Source organism: Rattus rattus, chromosome 5 (genome assembly GCF_011064425.1).
Source record: "Rattus rattus isolate New Zealand chromosome 5, Rrattus_CSIRO_v1, whole genome shotgun sequence".
Classification (NCBI taxonomy): domain Eukaryota; kingdom Metazoa; phylum Chordata; class Mammalia; order Rodentia; family Muridae; genus Rattus; species Rattus rattus.
The window spans coordinates 151,027,625-151,046,023 of NC_046158.1; the positions used below are offsets into that span (position 1 = coordinate 151,027,625).

The 18,399-nt window shown below is 42.9% G+C and overlaps 1 protein-coding gene across 1 annotated transcript in view; it reads right to left on the reverse strand.

The window, feature by feature from the left end:
- Cse1l (chromosome segregation 1 like) overlaps positions 1–18,399 on the reverse strand; it is a 37,600-nt gene that overhangs the window by 1,517 nt on the left and 17,684 nt on the right. Inside the window, exons 8-24 of the mRNA XM_032904772.1 lie at positions 17,032–17,124; positions 16,761–16,928; positions 16,527–16,656; positions 15,443–15,508; positions 14,622–14,824; positions 13,833–13,917; positions 12,604–12,665; positions 9,722–9,858; positions 8,628–8,731; positions 7,163–7,260; positions 4,834–4,984; positions 4,502–4,710; positions 3,594–3,691; positions 3,414–3,499; positions 2,932–3,013; positions 1,554–1,700; positions 220–451 (exon numbers count right to left, since the gene is read on the reverse strand). Of these exons, the coding sequence (XP_032760663.1) occupies positions 220–451; positions 1,554–1,700; positions 2,932–3,013; positions 3,414–3,499; positions 3,594–3,691; positions 4,502–4,710; positions 4,834–4,984; positions 7,163–7,260; positions 8,628–8,731; positions 9,722–9,858; positions 12,604–12,665; positions 13,833–13,917; positions 14,622–14,824; positions 15,443–15,508; positions 16,527–16,656; positions 16,761–16,928; positions 17,032–17,124 (2,151 nt within the window). The remainder of the gene's footprint in view (positions 1–219; positions 452–1,553; positions 1,701–2,931; positions 3,014–3,413; positions 3,500–3,593; positions 3,692–4,501; positions 4,711–4,833; positions 4,985–7,162; positions 7,261–8,627; positions 8,732–9,721; positions 9,859–12,603; positions 12,666–13,832; positions 13,918–14,621; positions 14,825–15,442; positions 15,509–16,526; positions 16,657–16,760; positions 16,929–17,031; positions 17,125–18,399) is intronic.

Consider the following 18,399-nt stretch of genomic DNA (forward strand, 5'->3'; position numbering starts at 1 on the left):
CTGGACCTTGCTCTGCAGACCAAGTGGGCCTGGGACTCGAGATCCTCCTGCCTCTGCCTTCTGAGTGCTGGGATCAAAGGTGTGAACCAGCATCCAGCACACTTACTAAAAACCATTCCCTCAGCTCAACTGGACAGAGCAGGCCTAACACCTGCTCACCTTCTGACTTCCCAATCATGCACCCAAGATGTCGAGTCCCAGGACAGTGCAGACACTCACCCTTCCTGGACAGGCAGTAGACAGTCTGTGAAGTGCCTGTGCCAGATGCACCCTAGGGTTGTTCACCGTCTGACCCACAGGGTCATACTCCTTTTTACCAGCAAACGCCAGCTGTGAGAAGGCAGTCTGGTATCCTGGTGTGTCTTCTATGTCAATGAAGTGCTCTTCGTCAGGGATGCTGTCATCTTCAGGTAACTCAAACAGGCCAATGAGAGACTGTAACAACGGAGTCCTGGATGGGAAGGCACAGACAAAACCAAAGCAAATTACTTTAAGGGCCAAGAATGGAGGCTTATACCTGAAATCTCAGATCTCATGAAGTTGAGACATGAAGACTGCTGTGGGTTCCAGACCAGCTGATGCTACTCAGTGACAATCTGTCTCAAAATACAACGTCTAGGGTTCTGCATTACTGAATGAAATGCCTGCCATGCAAGGTTTCCTAGAATCCATAATCCTAGAATCAGCAAGTTCCAGGTTCAGTGAGATCAAGCCTCAAAAAAGTAAAGTGCGATTGAGGAAGACTTGTGACAGTGAGCCCACCCGCCCACACATGTCACATGCCAAAACACACGTGAACACAAACATGTATGCATACAAAAAGACAACAAAGCCCTAAGAGACATGAGCTGTGACAGGGGGCACACCTTCCATCACAGGAGGTAAGTCTGTATCAGGTCAGGCTCTCAGAGGGAATGGATGGATGGAAGGATGAAGGATACGTAAATCCTCCCCTTCAAATCAAGAGTAAAGGCAGTGCAGTGGGGGTGCATGTCTGCAATCCCAGTACTGGGAGGCAGAGGCAGGCAAAGGTCATGTCTAGGCTGGACTACATAGCAAGTTACAGGACAGTCACAACTGTAGAGAAACAAAACAAGGGCTGGAGAGATGGCTCAGCAGTTAAGAGCTCTGACTGCTCTTCCAGAGGTCCTGAGTTCAAATCCCAGCAACCACATGGTGGCTCACAACCATCTGTAATGGGATCTGATGCCCTCTTCTGGTGTGTCTGAAGATAGCTACAGTGTACTCACTTAAATAAATAAAACCTTAGAAAAGAAAAACGAAGCAAATTAAGCACCAAAGCTCGCTCCACCCTGAGCCCTCTGGAGGCCATGGTAGGAGGTCTGCTCTGAGCTGAGGCCCAGATGGAAATCCGCCAACGAACCCAGAAAGGCCTACAAGCCATGCCGGGATCTGTCAGACGCCAGTGGAGAAGCCGAGATCAGAAGACAGCTAGTTGTCCCCCAATCCGTCCCCACCCTCCAGGAGTAAGCTAGTCAATGGCGCAGACACAGGAAGGAAGACCTTCCCCTTCTCGTAGCAGGAATACTCACCACAGCTTGGTGTACTCAGTGTCCATCATTGCTGGACACTCTGTGAGTAATTTAGTTATGCCAACTGCACAGATTTTCTTCTCCACATTTCCAGATACCTTTTGAATCTCTGGAATAATGATTTTTTCCAAAACCATTCCAAACATTCTATTAATAAAAGCAAAACAAATCTACTCACTACAAGCATTACACTTAGTAAGATAGACATAATTTCTACTCCGTGATTCTGTATGAATGGTACTAAAGAGTAAGAGTACACGGTCTCTGACTGACTGCTATGGCTTCTTCTGATTAAACAGTGCTGTGTTACTACAACACCTTCCCTTAAGCTGAATCTTTGCAGCTTTTTTAGGGCAGGTGAGGAGAAAAATTATTTATGTAAAATGTTGCTCAAAATTTTTTTAAATTAAAAACAAAAAGTTTTTCAAAGTTGCTCAAGAAATTAAGAATGTAGCTAAGGGGCTGGAGAGATGGCTCAGTGGTTAAGAGCACCGACTGCTCTTCCAGAGGTCCTGAGTTCAAATCCCAGCAGCCACATGGTGGCTCACAACTGTCTGTTACGCCAAGATTTGACCCCTTCACACTCAAGCATAAATATAGGCAAAACACCAATGCACACGAAATAAGATTTAAAAAAAGACATAGCTAAGATGCCAAAGCCAGAGCATCTACCACTGTCAGGCCCAGTGTCAGCCTGGACCGGAGCGCCCATGTTTCTTTGCTTACATACCGTTGAATACATACATGCTAATGGTGATTTCATCAGTCCTGAGTCAGTCAATAGCTCTTTGCGAGTAACTCCTCACATTCTAAATGATGAAAACCCTTATTCCTGACGAGGCCCTTCACAGAGCGCACTCTGCTCACTGTGAGGAGGGCGCTGACTGGCAGCACATGGGCTTCAGAGAGCCCACTTTCCCTACCATCAGAGATTGTATTTTCTCAGACTACTTTGCAAGATGACTGATTTTAAAGTCAATCTGCAATAGCTGGGAGGGTTTCCCACAAAAATTCCCATAACCCTGGCCTCTACTTATCCGTTACTCTTCCACTGCCCCAAGGGTCACACTACTAAACACATCCTTTGCACAAAGTCAGAACCAAGTTTCACCAACTGCAGGCTGTCACTGCTGCCAGGCTGTGGTCCCCACGGAAGGCATCCTCTCTCAGTGTTTGTACAGACACTGAGCTGAGTGGAGAATGCCAGAAGACAGGGACTTTGAAAAGGTGGGCATCAGCTTTTCTATGTCCAAGAACACTTCTAAAGCCACCATGAACTATTCCTAGACCAGAACAAAAATGCCACCACTAACATACATACTGGTTTATACTAAAGAGGTCAAACGACACTCTTCTTATAAACAAAGCCACAACTTACTTTGGTTGTATGCCATCAAATATTTCTTGTAATGCCAGTGCCCCATACTTAATGCAATATAAGTTAATAAACACCAAGAAACCTGTGGAGAGAACACAAGAGCACCAGTACTAACTTCACCGAAGTGGCAATTCTCCTCCTGTCGGCCTGGGAATGTGTTTCAGCCTGGAAAGCGCAGAGCCAGTTCAGCACCTGCCTCCAAGACCCCCCACAGAGAGGCACCCATGTTTGTGTCACAGAGTTTTATTTGAAATCCCCAACTCATGCCTTTCCACACACAATGCTGTTTCTCCTGAAAAGTGTCTCTCCCTAAACCTAGCACAAACCAGACTTTGGAACTTAATACATTTCAAACTAGGTTAGTCTTTGGGATACAAATTTTTTTCTGGTATTTTATAATGCAACATTTATGACTGAAAAGAGTTCTGCCCACAGCCAGTCTTAAAATCTGTGTCCCAACCCTTTCCAAATGACGTGCTTACTCTTGATAAACTTGGTGGTCTTGGAGTTTTGCAGTCTCTGGAACAATAGGATGAAGATCTGCTTCCTGTACTGGTCAACTGACTCACTAAAGAATCGAAGAGAAGCACAGGTATCAGCTCAGTCCGTTATGAGCATGTAACAGAATCTGCGTCAGTGCACAGAGGGTTAATGGGACTCACGGAGGCATGTGCTCTATAATACTGTTGAGAAGATAGAAACCTTGGTGATCGTTTGCCTTGGATGCAATCAACTTCTGGAAGACACCCAGTAATCCAGGCTGCAACAAAGCAGATCAAATAGTGAGCACTCAGAGGAGGCAGGGACCGCAGTGTGGCTCACCAGGCTGGGGAGTGGCTACTACTGAACCAGTGAAGGCAGTGGAGTGGTGACTGAGAATCAGGAAGCATAGGCTACAAAGAACCAAATGTGACTTTGAACTTTCATTTCCTCTGCCTTCATCCCTTAAAGCTGTGATTACATCTGTGTGAAACCGTACCCAGCTTCTTCTCGTTGTTATTTCTGGACTGTAAAAGGACGGGGCGACAGCCTCTTGTGGGCGTTGCCCTGTGCTGTTTGATTCTGGTGTTAATTCTGCTTCCTCAAAAGGGGCTGCCCTGGACTAGGATCACATCCACTACTCAGGTGATTTTAGGTGTACCTTCTTTTAAATGCTAGAGTCTGTGATTGGGCAGTGGAAGGGAAAGGGGAGGGAGAGAGAAAAGAAATGGAGGAGGGGGAGGAGGAAGGAGGAAGAGAGATAGAAGATGGAGAAGAACCACGAGGCTCGGAGAAGCTGGAAGTATGACAGTGGGGTAGCAGGAATAGTGGGGTGGCGGTGAACCTGCCCAGTCTGCGTGCAGCTTTTAAATACTGTACCTGACGCTAAGTGTCTAAAATTAACCTGTTGCCCTGTAGATATAATCCCCAAATAGCAGCTGACACCAATGAAGTATTCGTTACCATTCTTGTTAACCACACCGTATTTCATAGAACCTAGCTATTTTAAGGAAAAAAAATCAAAACCTGCTACCCCCTTATATTTCCAAAGAACTTGGAATTTAAGTTATTTAAGAGTAAGCGGACTCACAATTTTGTCAGCTGCAGCAGTTGCTATTGTACTGGAGCCCCGCTCTAAGAATGCCTGGAGCAGCCTCACCAGAGCAGGGATATTTCCTGCCCTTTCCCAGAGTACCGGCTGAAGGAGGTGGGGAAACAAGGCCATATAGGAAGATGGGATATCATTTTTATGTGTTTCCAGAAGTAAAGACATCACTTGAAAGACGTATGGGATGAACTCTGTTGAAGAAATTAAAAGAGTTGTGAGTGACAGCCATGCAGGGCTCTGGCAAAAAGGACAGTGTTTTAGGACCACCCCATAGCATCACTACAGAAGAACAGGTCAGGCTTCTACTGACCTACCTTGCACATCATTTTGTAAGATCTCAGTGAACACGAGGAAGAGAGCCTCCTCAAAGTTCACAACAGCAGCAGGGTTAGCTTTGCAGGTTATTCTTATAGACAAACATATTGCTTCAAACATGTAGTGATTGAAATGAGGCTTGCTGGGATTCTGAAATAATAAAAACAATAAAAGACCATCTCAATAATCAAGTGACTACTCTTTATCACCCAGAGCAGAACTCAGCTAACCCTCCTAACAACAGGTAAAATACATGCCAGCGCCTGTTAAAGTCTTAGCATTAAAGCAGGCATGGTGGAAGATACCTTTAATCCTAGTACTAGACATCTCTCTCTGAGCTCCAGGCCAACCCCATCTATATAGCTGTCCCAGGTGAGCCAGGACTACATAATGAGACCCTGTCTTTGTTCTGGAACGGTATCTGTAGACCAGGTTGGCCATGAACTCACATATATCCTCCTGCCTCTGACTCTAGAGTGCTGGGATTAAAGATTCGTACCACCACACCAATTATGAGACCTTGTCTTAACAAAATTAAATTAAATGAAATAGTGGGAGGGCTGAAGCCATGGTTCAGTAAATAAAACACTGGCTGATCCCACAGAGGGTCTGGTTTAGATTCTCAGCATTCATGTGGTGGCCCATAACCCTCTCTATACACCAGTTCTGGGGGATCTGACACCTTCTGACCTTGGTAGGCATCAGGCACGCATGCAGTACAGACACACAAACAGGCAAATACAGACACATTGAAAAAAAAAAAAAAAGTAAATCAGCATTAAGAAAAAAAACATAAACCCGTGCTTGTTTTTGAGTTTGTTTATTTGGGAGTGGTAGGTAGTGCATGATGGAACTCAGGGCATCCCACATTCTGGGAAAAATGCTTGGTTACTTAAATAATTTTTTTATTTTTAAGATTTCTTTATGTATGTAAAAAGGCATCAGATCCCAATATAGATGGTCGTGAGCCACCATGTGGTTGCTGGGAATTGAACTCAGGACCTCTGGAAGAGCAGTCCGTGCTCTTAACCACTGAGCCATCTCTCCAGCCCCACTTAGATTCTTTACAGTTCACTGTGGATCACAAACTGCAGCTCCAGATCTACGAGTTGTTTCAAATCCAGAGGGTGTGGGTGTGGGTGTGTGTGTGTGTGTGTGTGTGTGTGTGTGAGAGAGAGAGAGAGAGAGAGAGAAAGAGAGAGAGAGAGAGAGATACAATCCTGTTTTGCTTCCCTTCCATTCCCCAAGCCCCGAGTTAGTTCTGGACTATGATCCTGGATGGAAAATAATTGGTCTATTGTTAAACTCCCTCTAATGCTTTAACGTTTTTAAGAGGAAGGCTCTCACTACACAGTTCTAGCTGGCCTGAAACTTATGACCCACCTACCTGTCTCTGCCTGCTGAGGGCAGCATTAAAGGTATGCACTGGGCATACATTGGCCCAGTTTACTATGTCTTATGAATTCAAGTAATTTTCACAGCATAATTAAGATCATGCATCTATAAAGACATTCTTACCAGGTGTGGTAACACATGCCTTTAATCCCAGCACCACGAAAGGTAGGTTGGCAATCTCTGAGTTTGAGGCTAGCCTAATGTATAGACCAAGATCTCAAGGAAACCTCCCCCCCCCCCAACAAAAAACAAAACCAAACAAAAAAAACACCCAAAACGGTCACTCTTAAACTCTCTTTACTTTATAAATTTGGTAACCAAGTTTGCATGATTAAGCACAATTATTGGTGGATGGACTTTACTATCATTGTTATTATTTTTTATGACAGGCTTTCTCTTTGTGTGTAGCCAAGAACATTACACAATAGAAATAAACACAAGGAACTGACATAAGTCTGTCATTTTCTAACCATTAGTACAGATCCTATCTTACTCCACTTAAATGCAGGGTCATGTGCTTTTTTTATTCAGTGTCATCTATCCATTTGGCTATGAGGACATGGATTGTCCTATTTGGTTCTAAGCACACTGACAGGTGGTACATTTCCAGCCCACTATGCATCCAGATTTTCACAAAGGCAAACCAACGTGAGGTCAGAAGAACGCACAGACACTCTACAACACTTGGTCTGGTGCCATAGGGCTCAGGGCCCAAACACTTCACAGGAAGTTAAAAACAGTCCCATGGGCTGGTGAGGTAAAGGGCCTTGCTGACAAGCCTCACAGTCTGAGTGTAATCCCTGGAACCAACATGGTATAAGGAGAGAATGCTTGCAAAGTGCTCTCTCACCCTCTCATCTCCACACACAGCTCGGCACTTCTGTGCCGCCCCCCCACCCCTCCACCGTAAACGTTTTCTTGACTGGCTGTTACCTTACTAACAGCCAGCAGCTTCTGTGTGAGCTGAGTGATCAGGGTAGGGATGTAAGGGATGATGGCTTCTTGCAGGAGGGAGAAACTTCTCATGATGGCTGTAAAATATAAAAACAGCACAAACAGTTTAGTCAATCATTGAAATTAAAGTGACTGGAGGGAAGGCCACCAATTCATCAAATAAAAATCTAAGATGCTATTCCCTGTATACCTCATACCTTTAAAAATGTCTCCCTACCTTTTATATCAGGCTTAAGTGGAGAATACTAAAGCACTTCTACAAGGCCCAAAGCTTAATGTCTTTAAAAAGGGACAATGAAACATTACTAGACAAGTAAAGGAGCAGACAGAGGAGGGAGAACAGTGGGGTAGCCATGACAGAGAAGCAGAACATTCAGAGAACAGATCTACTATCTTCTTTTAATTAGAAACCACTGGCAGAACTGTTATCCACAGTCTAAAAGAAACAGACTCAGCTCACAGGATACTAAAAGGAAAAATCAGCTGCTGATCTTCTTAAACACATTAACATGCTAACCATAGGAAGCCAGAGTCCATACTATAAAAACTTTACATAGCAACAGGCAGGTACCTAAAAGCACAGGGCACAGGAGAGGCGTACACAGGCAAGCTAAATACATGCTCATTAGTACGTCTGTAGGTTAATTTCCAGAGTCAGGGTTGACTACAAAGCCCCACTACCACATGCTTGGCCTAAGCAGCAGAAACCTCATTTCTCTGGCCTCTGAAATGTCACAATGTATTTCCCCTATCAGAAGAAAGACTCGTATAGACAGACCCAGCCTGAGGTAAGGCACTAAGGGCGTGTGACAATATTTACTGAAAAGGTAATAACACCATGCACATGGGGTGCAGTAACAGAGACCACACATCACTTTGCTACCCTCATGGCGTTGAAGCCCACGAATATACACCCTGATTTAAAGTCACATATACACACACCCCAAAATCCTTATGGGAGCTGACGATCAGGGAGTTCCTTTGGAAAGCACGTATCATGATTTTGAAAGCAATGGAGACCTCTGAGATGGGGCAGTGAGAGATTGTTCCAGAAGTTAAAGCTGGCACCAAGCACCCCAGGGCAGCACACGGAGGTCACAGTGCTCCAGCATCCCTAGGAGTTCCGTGCCGCTGGCCCATGTTTTACCACACACAGCGGAGCACAGTCAGCAGACACTATTTCATGAGCTAATTTGAAATAACTCTGAAAATAACTCTAGGAAAAAATTAAATTTTGCTACAGGTCTAAAGTACAACTTAAAAAAAATGCTAGTTAACAAAATAACTTTTATTTTACTTTAAAAAAAAAAAAAAAGCAGAAACTTTTCTATTTAACAGACAGTACCTGGTTCTTGAAGTATGGAACCTGATGTATACTAGAGAGTGTTTACCTTGTGATCTGAGGTTAGATAGTTATGGTCTGCACACCAGGGAAACGGCCTACCTTTCATAATATATTCATTTTCTGAAGAGCCAGGAAGTGTGAGAGCTTTGAAAAGGTTTGTTAGCAGAATCCCAACAAACGGTGCGATTTCTGCAGCTGTAAAACTATAGATGAGAAAACAGCTTTCAGTCACTGCCAACTCTCAGCCTTTCACCGTGGAGTGCCCTGGGCAAATACTACATCACACTTCTTGGCATAAACTGAGCCATCTCTCACCACTGACAATGGTGGGCATCTCCAAGAAATAACTGCTTACATGTGCTCATGTTAAGTTCCTAATTAGACACAACGGGTCAAGCGTGACTGAACAGATAAACACACCAGGTGAACTCAGTGTCCTCTTAATCCAGTCTTCTCGGCTCCTATCTACAACCACAGAGAACAGCACCCACAGCCAGGAGGGTTTCAGCCACCTTCCTCTCAGAGGCACAGCACATGATCTCTGCACTCACGCCTGGACCTGAAGACCTCCCAGGATGGCCTCTCATCCTGAGGGGCCGCTGAGAGCGTCTGTGCTCAAGGCTGGGTGAGGAACAGAGCCCGAGACTGTGTTCCATGTCTTACCTAGCACTTGGTTTCAAGAATTAACACGGAAAAAAGGTCTGAATGACCTGGAACACTGACAAACTGAATTAACGGTCTGAGAGTCATGCAGAGCCCACGTCTGCATCTCATCCCGCATCAGACCACGAGAGCCACTGCAGAGACAAGCTGCCACAGTCTAATCAAGTCCAATGACCTTTGCTGTACTCTCAGTAAACACTCACGTCTGTCTCCATGCCCCCTCTCTCCTTTGGCTGCGAGAAGACTCCAAATAAAACCAGCAGGCTCGTCATTATCTGAGGCCCCTGACATGCGTGTTTTCATTAACCTCACGCTTGTTCCTTTACTCTGCTCTAATTCATTATCAGAATGAGTCTATTCTGTGAGTTGCCTTACATCCTTTTTGAAAGAGAAATGAATAAAAATCACACATAAGATTTTCTAAGTACTAATGACATTATGAAAACATCCAGCGACATCTGAGACCAGTAAGGTATACCCTCTGCTTTAAGCTAAAAAGTACAGGAAAGACTCAGAAACCGAATACTCACAGAGTGGCGTTGTTTGGCCCCCTCATGGTGAACAGTCTCTCGAGAGCATGCGCGGCGTAAGTATGAACAACAATGCTTTCAGCCCCCAGGTGACTGATTAAGAGAGGGATGGAGACTAAAAGGTGCTCTTTTGGTACCTGAAAAACATTAACACATCTCCTAAACCCAATGCTACTTTTTAGCAAAAGAAATGGAAAAACACTGCATTGACATTTAAAAAACGGGAGCACGGCCCACCCATCTGCTGTGCTGTAAAAGGTTATACGGTTGAGAAAGTGCAATCTGAATGGCTGGATTCCCACTCACTTTTTTTTTTTTTCGGAGCTGGGGACCGAACCCAGGACCTTTAGCAAGCGCTCTACCACTGAGCTAAATCCCCAACCCCTTCCCACTCACTTTTAAAGAGTATTTATTCTATGTGTGTGAGGTGTACTGTGTGCATTCAGGGGCCTGCAGTCAGATTCCCTGGAATGGAGTTAAACAGTTAGGAGCTCCTTCTCTAGCCATTACCCCATTAGTTTTCCCCTTCAGTTCTTTTCTGAACTTCTATCATAATCAAAGCAGAATCTAAAAATAAGTAAGCACATGAAAATATTGAAAAACAGCTTTCAACAATACTATACTATATTTTTGTTTTTTAGAAAATTATTTTTAAATTGGGTATTTAAGAACCATACTTTAAAGTAATTCAGTTATTTTACATATGGTAGTTAAAATTGTGTGTGTGTGTAAGAACACGTGGAGGTGAGAACAATTTACAGCAGGAGGCACTGCTCTTCTTCTATGTGGATTTTCAAAACTGAAGTTCAGTAACCCGCCTTGGCCACAGTTGCCTTTGCCAGCTGAGTTATTTTGCTGCTCAGCACTGGAGTTTCTAACTAGATAACCTGCTCAGCACTGGAGTATCTAACTAGATAACCTGCTCGGCACTGGAGTATCTAACTAGATAACCTGCCAAGGGTATAAACGCCCACAATAGGGACTGGCTCAGAAGTTCAGAATACTAACTGCTCTTCTAGGGGACCCAGGTCTAATTTCCAGCACTCACACGGTAGCTCACAACCATCTGTAGCACCAGTACCAGGGAATCCAATGCCCTTTCTGACAGCCAAGGGCACCAGGCACACATGTAGGTCTACATGTACGTGTAGGCAAAATACTCATACACGTAACATAAATCCTTATATTTCCATGTTAGGATAAATTAAGGAAGTATAATAGTACATCATAAAAGTTACATAAAAGGTGAGTACAATATTGCGTAGTTTTAATTCCTGGAAGGAATATCTGAAATTTAAGGCTGACCTGGTCTCAGAGTGAGTCCCAAGCAAGTCTAGGCAAACTGTAGGACAGACACCACAAACTCCAAATCAAGGGAAAAATATCCCACAGTGAATGTATTTCCTTTCCAGTTCTCCCTGAGAAAAAGCCTAGAACCAGCCACACTTCATTGGCAATACCCCTGGTGCCACTCGGCGGACTTTTCTAGGTTGCTATTTTCCTTTGAGACAGCATATATATCCTTACATGGCCTTGGCTGGTATGGGCCTTGCTTATGGAGGCCATCCTGTTTTTGCCTCTCAGACTCCTGAGTCCTGGAATTACATATGTGGGCAGCCATACCTGGCGTCAGACAGTAGTCTTTAGATTTCCACCTTTCAGAAAGGCTACCCAGGTCTAGGCAGGAAATGTACAAGATGAGTCTAGAACATCTGGCCATTTGAGGAAACCTCGCAATGACTTTACAATATACATCAAGAAGATATAGAACCTACATGTAAGATGCCTGTTAGCCAAAAATAGGCAGTTGAAACATCCTAAAGCCCAAATGACTAAGATAACCTACAAGAATGTTTTCTATAGGAGTTGGGATTTAGCTCAGTGTAGAGCACTTGCCTAGCAAAGCGCAAGGCCCCTGTTCGGTCCCCAGCTCCGAAAAAAAGAACCAAAAAAAAAAAAAAAAAAAGTTGATGATGGCAGCTTTCCTACTGATCACATGCTATTTCTAAAAGTGGACAGCTGCCATTGTGTTTCAATAACACAAATAATAATAATATAAAACATAAGTCAAGCCTCCAGCTCCAAAAGGATGAAAACACAGATGGTTTCGGGTGAAGATGCTCGCAGCCATGCCTGACACTCACTCCATCCACCTGTCTTCTGACCTCTGTACTTGTGCTGTGGCCCATTTATCCCAAATACACTGATTAGTTCAAACTAGACTAGAGGTTCAAAACACTACCACGAGGATGTGCTCAGTCAGAAGCAAAATGTGCAACCCTGAGCTCTAAGTCAATTGTCCTAACAATAAGGCAAGGAGAGTGCACTCCGATCAAAGTAAAGATGCAATGTTCACCAGACAGGTCAGAGTCTGGGTCAGTCTTTAATACAACAATGTAAGAACACAAGATACGGGGTTGCGGATTTAGCTCAGTGGTAGAGCGCTTGCCTAGCAACCGCAAGGCCCTGGGTTTGGTCCCCAGTTCCGGGGGAAAAAAAAAAAAAAAAAAAAAAAACAAGAAAAAAAAAAATTTAGCTCAAAAAAAAAGTGCTTGCCTAAAAAACGCAAGGCCCTGGGTTTGATCCCCAAAAAAAAAAAAAAAAAAAAAAAAAAAAAGATACTGAGTGGACTACATGGATCGACACATCAGGACACATCCTTAGCATGTGTGAGTCCATGGGTTCAGTTCTCAGGACAAGGGAAAGACAAGATAATTAAGGGAAATTAAGCATCACCTGGAATCACAGGTTACTAAAGATTTTTTTTTTGGACTAGATGTAGATGTCCAATATTGACTAGATGTAGATGTCCGATACTGACAACAGTCGATTAAAGAGGCTGCTACATGAAACAGACACAGGTGGGGAGGGGCACTACTTACTTGATTCCTAAAAATCATAATATATTTGATGCCATCAGCTTTAAGCACGGGAAACTCATTCACTGTTAAAGAAAAGAAATAGAACACAATTACTGAAGATCTGAAGATCACTGCCAAATCAGACATCGGAGCTTGAACAAGCTATTCCTGGTTAAGCGACCAGAGTTGGCTGATGCACGAATGCCAATGTCCCAACAATAAGCTGTCTGAACTCAATTCACTCAGTGATGATAAAATACCAGTCAGCTAACACTAATTACAAAGCCAGCGAGTGACAGCCACGTAGAAGCTCATTAGAATATTCCTGACCCTCATGTGGAATCAAAGGCACAGGCTACAAAAATTGTTACAAGTATTATCTCAATTTATATCAGCACAATCACAAACATAGAAAACTTTCCTTACCAATCACACATCCCCTGAATCTAAATTTGATTTTTTACTTCTTTTTGCAAATAGAATCTGATCTATCCCTGTCTGGCCTTGAACTTATCCTGTGGCTTTTAGAAGTCTCTAGACTACTATTCCTGTTGCAGCTTTAAAAAGCTGAGATTATAGGCATCTCCTACATTTGTGTGAGAACTTTTATTTTTATTAATAAATTAATTACTTGCTTCTTTGGGACAAAGTCTCACTATGTAGCTGTAGCTGTCTAAAGCAGACTGAGCTCAGACATCTGCCTGCATCTATCTGCCTCATGGGTGTCGGAATTCAAAGTGTATGTCACCATGACTGGCTAAAACTTGTTTTGCTTACTTTTATGAATTAAAAGTATTCCCCACTATACCCGACCTGGAACTTTTAATGTTTTTCACATAGGAAGGAGAATAAAGTAAGAGTCTGATTCCTAACCATACGCCAGGGCAACAAAGCTGACTTATGGTTCTGTCTCCTTACTCCTAGTTTCTTGTAACTAAAAATGTATTCTTGGCCAGGCAGTGGTGGCACATAGTTCTAATTCTAGTACTAAAGAGTAGAGGCAGGCCGATCTCTGTGAGTTCGAGGCTGGGTTGAGGCTAGGTTGGTCTACAGAGCAAGTTCAAGGACAGGCAGGAAACCTTGTTTGGAAAAGCCAAAAAGAAACAAACAAACAAAAATATACTCTTCATCAGGTTAGCTTTACAGACGGAAGCTGGGGACCCATGTCATTATTCTACATCACTACTACAAAAGGGAAGGCATAAACAACATGTTAAGTTACAGAAAAGAAACAAATTCATAAAACTCACCATTATTTGATTTTAAATCTGGAAGTATGTGATTCACAAAAAATTCAGTTAGGTTTACAAGTTCATTGGCTTGTGTGATTCCATGCTGAAAGGAAATACATAACAGTAAAAAACATAGCATCAGAAATTTAAGCAGTTTTAGAAAACGACTTCAAAGCTGAGAAGAACACTGCATTATATGAGTCCTTTTCATGTTTTATGAGTATGCATGTTTGCCTTCATGTACATCAGGTGCTGAGGAAGCCAGAAGGGGTTATCTAGTCCCATGCAAGTTACAAATGGCTGGGAACCAGCATGTAGATGCTGGGATTTGAAGCCAGATCCTCTAGAAGAATAGCCAGAGTTCTTAACCACTAGGCCGTCTTTCCATCCTATTTCCCCATTTTCTCTTTGATCCAGTATGTCACCATGGAGCCCTGGCTAGTCTGCAGTTCACAGTTCTCCAGCCTCGAGTGCTGGAATTCTCTCTCCAGCCCAGAGACCATACACAAGCTCGTACACGTAAGTCTTTTTTTTTTTTTTTTTAAAGATTATTTTCAGTGCTCTTAACCACTGAAAATAGCCCGTACATGTAAGTCTTAAGGCGATAAATGCTCCTAAACAAAGTAGCTAAGCTAATGTCCTCTACAGAGTCTCCGCATGAATCGAGAGGCAAAGGAGCACTGGGTTCATATACATGAAGCAATGGGGAAGAATATATGAAGAAATACAGAACAGCAGAAATACAGTTTCTTTTGAGTCCTTTTGAGCCAATGTGTTTCAAAAACAAAACCACAAGAAAAGCTGTACCTTCTGTGTTTGGGCTTTTGATGCCAAAGACGTGACAAGGTAAATAGCCGCATCTTTGTGTTTCCAGTTGACAGATGGATTTTTTGCATATTCCTGGAGCATGGAATTAACATAACCAGAGAAGATTCCTGTCACAGGACCTTCAAAAAATTTGCATAATCCTCGTACAAGATCACAAGCAGCCCTGCGTCTAGTATCAATATCTATAAAACCGAAAGAAGATGTATCTTGGGAAAAAGAAATAACCAGTCCAGAAACTATCAGCAACACAACAAAAAGAACCTATTTTTTTCCCCTTTTAAGAAATGCAAAATGAAAATGAGGCTAAAATGATCACAGTATCATAAATCCTACAAAGAGCATTTTAGAAAGACAGAAGTTTACCACTTGTCTGGTTTTGTTTTTAATAGGGACTGAACCCAAGTCATCAAAGTAAGGATTGATACATATGAGCTATATCCCTGTGTCTGAGAACTGAGGTCTCTGAGACAGGACACCGTACAGTACAGCTGAGGATGATATTCAACTTCGTTGTGCATGGTGTGCACACATGTTATGTTCTGGGCATGCACAGGTATCTGAGGCCAGAAGTCAATGTGAGCATCTTCCTCAAACCCTTTATACTCTAATAAGTGAGTGTAAGAGAGGAGGAGGGGATGAGAGTGGGGTGTGACTGACCGACAACGGAATAGGGTTAAAGGAGGAAAACATTGCTTTGAAAAGCTGAAACTACACTCTAGGACATGTTTCACATTTATTAGAAAGAAAAAAAACTTTATTGGCTTGCTAGGTGACCACTAACTGAGAACCCAAATACACACCAGAGCCTTCCAAGTCCCTCCTTATGTACTCTTCAGAGTTATCTTCAAAGGCCTCTTCATCGGCAGCTACAGAGAAAGGTGGTAATTAACACAGCTCTGGAGAACACCAGCGATCACATCTACACCTAAGCAGGCAGACTGCTTTGTTCTCTTCCCGAGACTGCAGCTGTCATCACAGCAGAAAGTCAGCATTGGGCAAATGGCCGCTGAGGTAGGAATGCGCCTCCCCCAGCACTCAGAGGTCTAGGCGTTGTTCTGGGCCGTCCTCTATTAAACATGACCCAACTCGGCTCCCTATATTTGATAAACCATTTTGATGATAGAAATAAGTAGGGCAGACATCAGAATGAGAGATATGTCCTTCAAATATGGCTTAAAAACTCACAGGTAAAACGAATGCCACATGAGATTGTCCTTAGGTGCCCGCTCTGCTGCAGCTGCCATCTGAGAAGCTGCGCAGGTGCTGGACAACACAACCCCCACCTGCCTAGTGAGTAGGCGGAAACATGGGCTTCAACTAAAGCAGACAATCAGGGTCACCCTTCAAGCTAACTATTTAAAAACACTTTCCTTACCTTAACGAAACATTAAAAATACTTACAATACTAAAATTAAACAACTATGAATTTGAGACCTTCTCAATATTTTTATTAAAAAAAAAACAAAACAAAACAAAACCCCACAACACACACACACACACACACACACAATCAATGCACAGTCATGTCACAGATGTCACATTTTCTACCTTTGTTGAGAAACCAGGTAATAAATAGAGAGGCCACAAGTTTTATTTGGTAGTGTAAAAAAACTAAATCTTGGGGGTTGGGGATTTAGCTCAGTGGTAGAGCACTTGCCTAGCAAGCGCAAGGCCCAGGGTTCGGTTCCCAGCTCCAGAAAAAAAAAAACCCAACTAAATCTTATAATCAAAAGACGTCATCTTATTAACTTGATGTTAAGCACCTTTAAAGCTAGAGGAGGGGTGCAGAGCTAAGCTGGGGTCTTCTGACCATCTCTGCAGCTTGCCCACTTTAAAGAACAACTTTTACACCCCTGAAAACCCTTCCCATTTTGCCATAATTACCTCTAAATTCCATGTTAGGCACAATAACTTTTTCACAGATACTTGTCAGGGTGTTCTGGTCCTCAAACAGATTCTTATAATGTGGTCTTTCGCAAACTGAAGCCAGAAACTGAATTGCATTACTTACCAACTGAAACAAAACACAAAAATAAGAACATAGTTAAAAGCAACGCTAATTTATTTCTTGTATGAAATAAACAGGTAAAGAATATGATGTCTCTACCATCATCTTACCAAATCATATTTAACCTCTTGACCTGTGGTAACTAGCAAATTCCAGATGGCAGTGACAAAACGAGGGAGGTAGCGCTGAAACTCTTCATCGTACTTTTGTGCATAGAGAGCAGCATTGTCACAGATCTGAGACTTTAAAAGCTCCAGTAAGCCTGCTTCCTCTTCGTCCTTATATGAGAGAAAAGGCAAACTCAAACAGGCATACACCACCAATCTGGCCCAAAAGAATTCTTACTGAAGGAAACAGACTGACGATATTTTAAATACTCACATCAGTTTGTAGGAGTTTATTATCCAATGTCAAGAGGGTATGAAAATTGTTCATCCAAGTTTCCATATTATCTTCAAAGAACTCAGGGAGATCCTGAAAAATAACCACGGACTTGAGATTTTTCACTGAAATGAATAATTACTTTAACCAATTTCCCAACTATACCAAACGTTTGCCCAAGCCTGTAGGCTCGTCGAGCCCAGACTTTAGTGTTAAGTCTGCTGCCTGTGCTGCAGTCACACGCCCCCACAAACCACGCCTGCCACCGTGCCTTGCTGCCTCAGTCTATACGTCCATCTCTTAAGGGCCCAGTGAGGATGCAGGAAGCTCTTGTTCACAAGGCTCACCAAATACAGCATATCCTCTTCTCTGCCCTTCCCAACACTTCGCTTCCTGTACTGTCAGATGGCCACCAACCCAGACTGGAGCTTCCTACCCAGATCCTGATTCTATAGCACACACAGCACTATCTTCTGAAGCACCTAGTTGTGACAACTCAAGCTTATTTTTCCAATTAACAAACAATTTTATAAAGTATATAATAAAAATAATCCATGTTACAAAAGGTGTAACAAAAAAGTAACAAAAACCCAGCAGTATTCAGTTAAGAAACCACTCCTACCTGGTTCAACACATACATGGGGTCTATTGTTTGGGGAAATCTGCCTCCTTCTTTACTTAATAAAAATGTGATTTTCTTTGGGGAATGTTTACCACATAACTGCAAAAACTATCATGTCCTGAGAATAAAAACAGGAACTGACTACATAAAATCCAAAGGCCAAATCTGTTTTCTTCTCTTTTGGTGTATTAACATTTATCAATTAATACAACTTTCCTTTGTCCTGAAACTCTTTGAATCAAGAACAGGACAAATGGCATGTGGGCACACAGTGAAAAAGTGAAGAGCTACCTAAATGTTATGAGCACAGACTGCGCTTAGAGGGCCAGAGCTTGGTTCCCACCACTCATGTCCTAAATACCTGCAACTCAAGTTCTAGGGAATCCAAAGTCCTTTTCTGACCTCTCGTGTGCACACACACACATAACACATCCTCACACTGCACAAATTACACACACACACACACACACACACACACACACACACACACACACAAATACACACATACATACATTTATACATATTTTTTCTCAAAGAGCATAAAAACTGGAAATGCTATCTTGGTAAAAGACACTTCTTGCTGTGACACGCAGGCCAGTGTTCCTCTGAAATGCCACCGTTCTCATTCCTGTCTGAGCCCTTCCCTTCTCTCACAAGTGTACAACAAGACAGCTCAGTGGTCAACAGTACTTACTTCCTTTCAAGTACCTAAGTCTGGTCCCTAGCACCCACACAGACGCTTACTT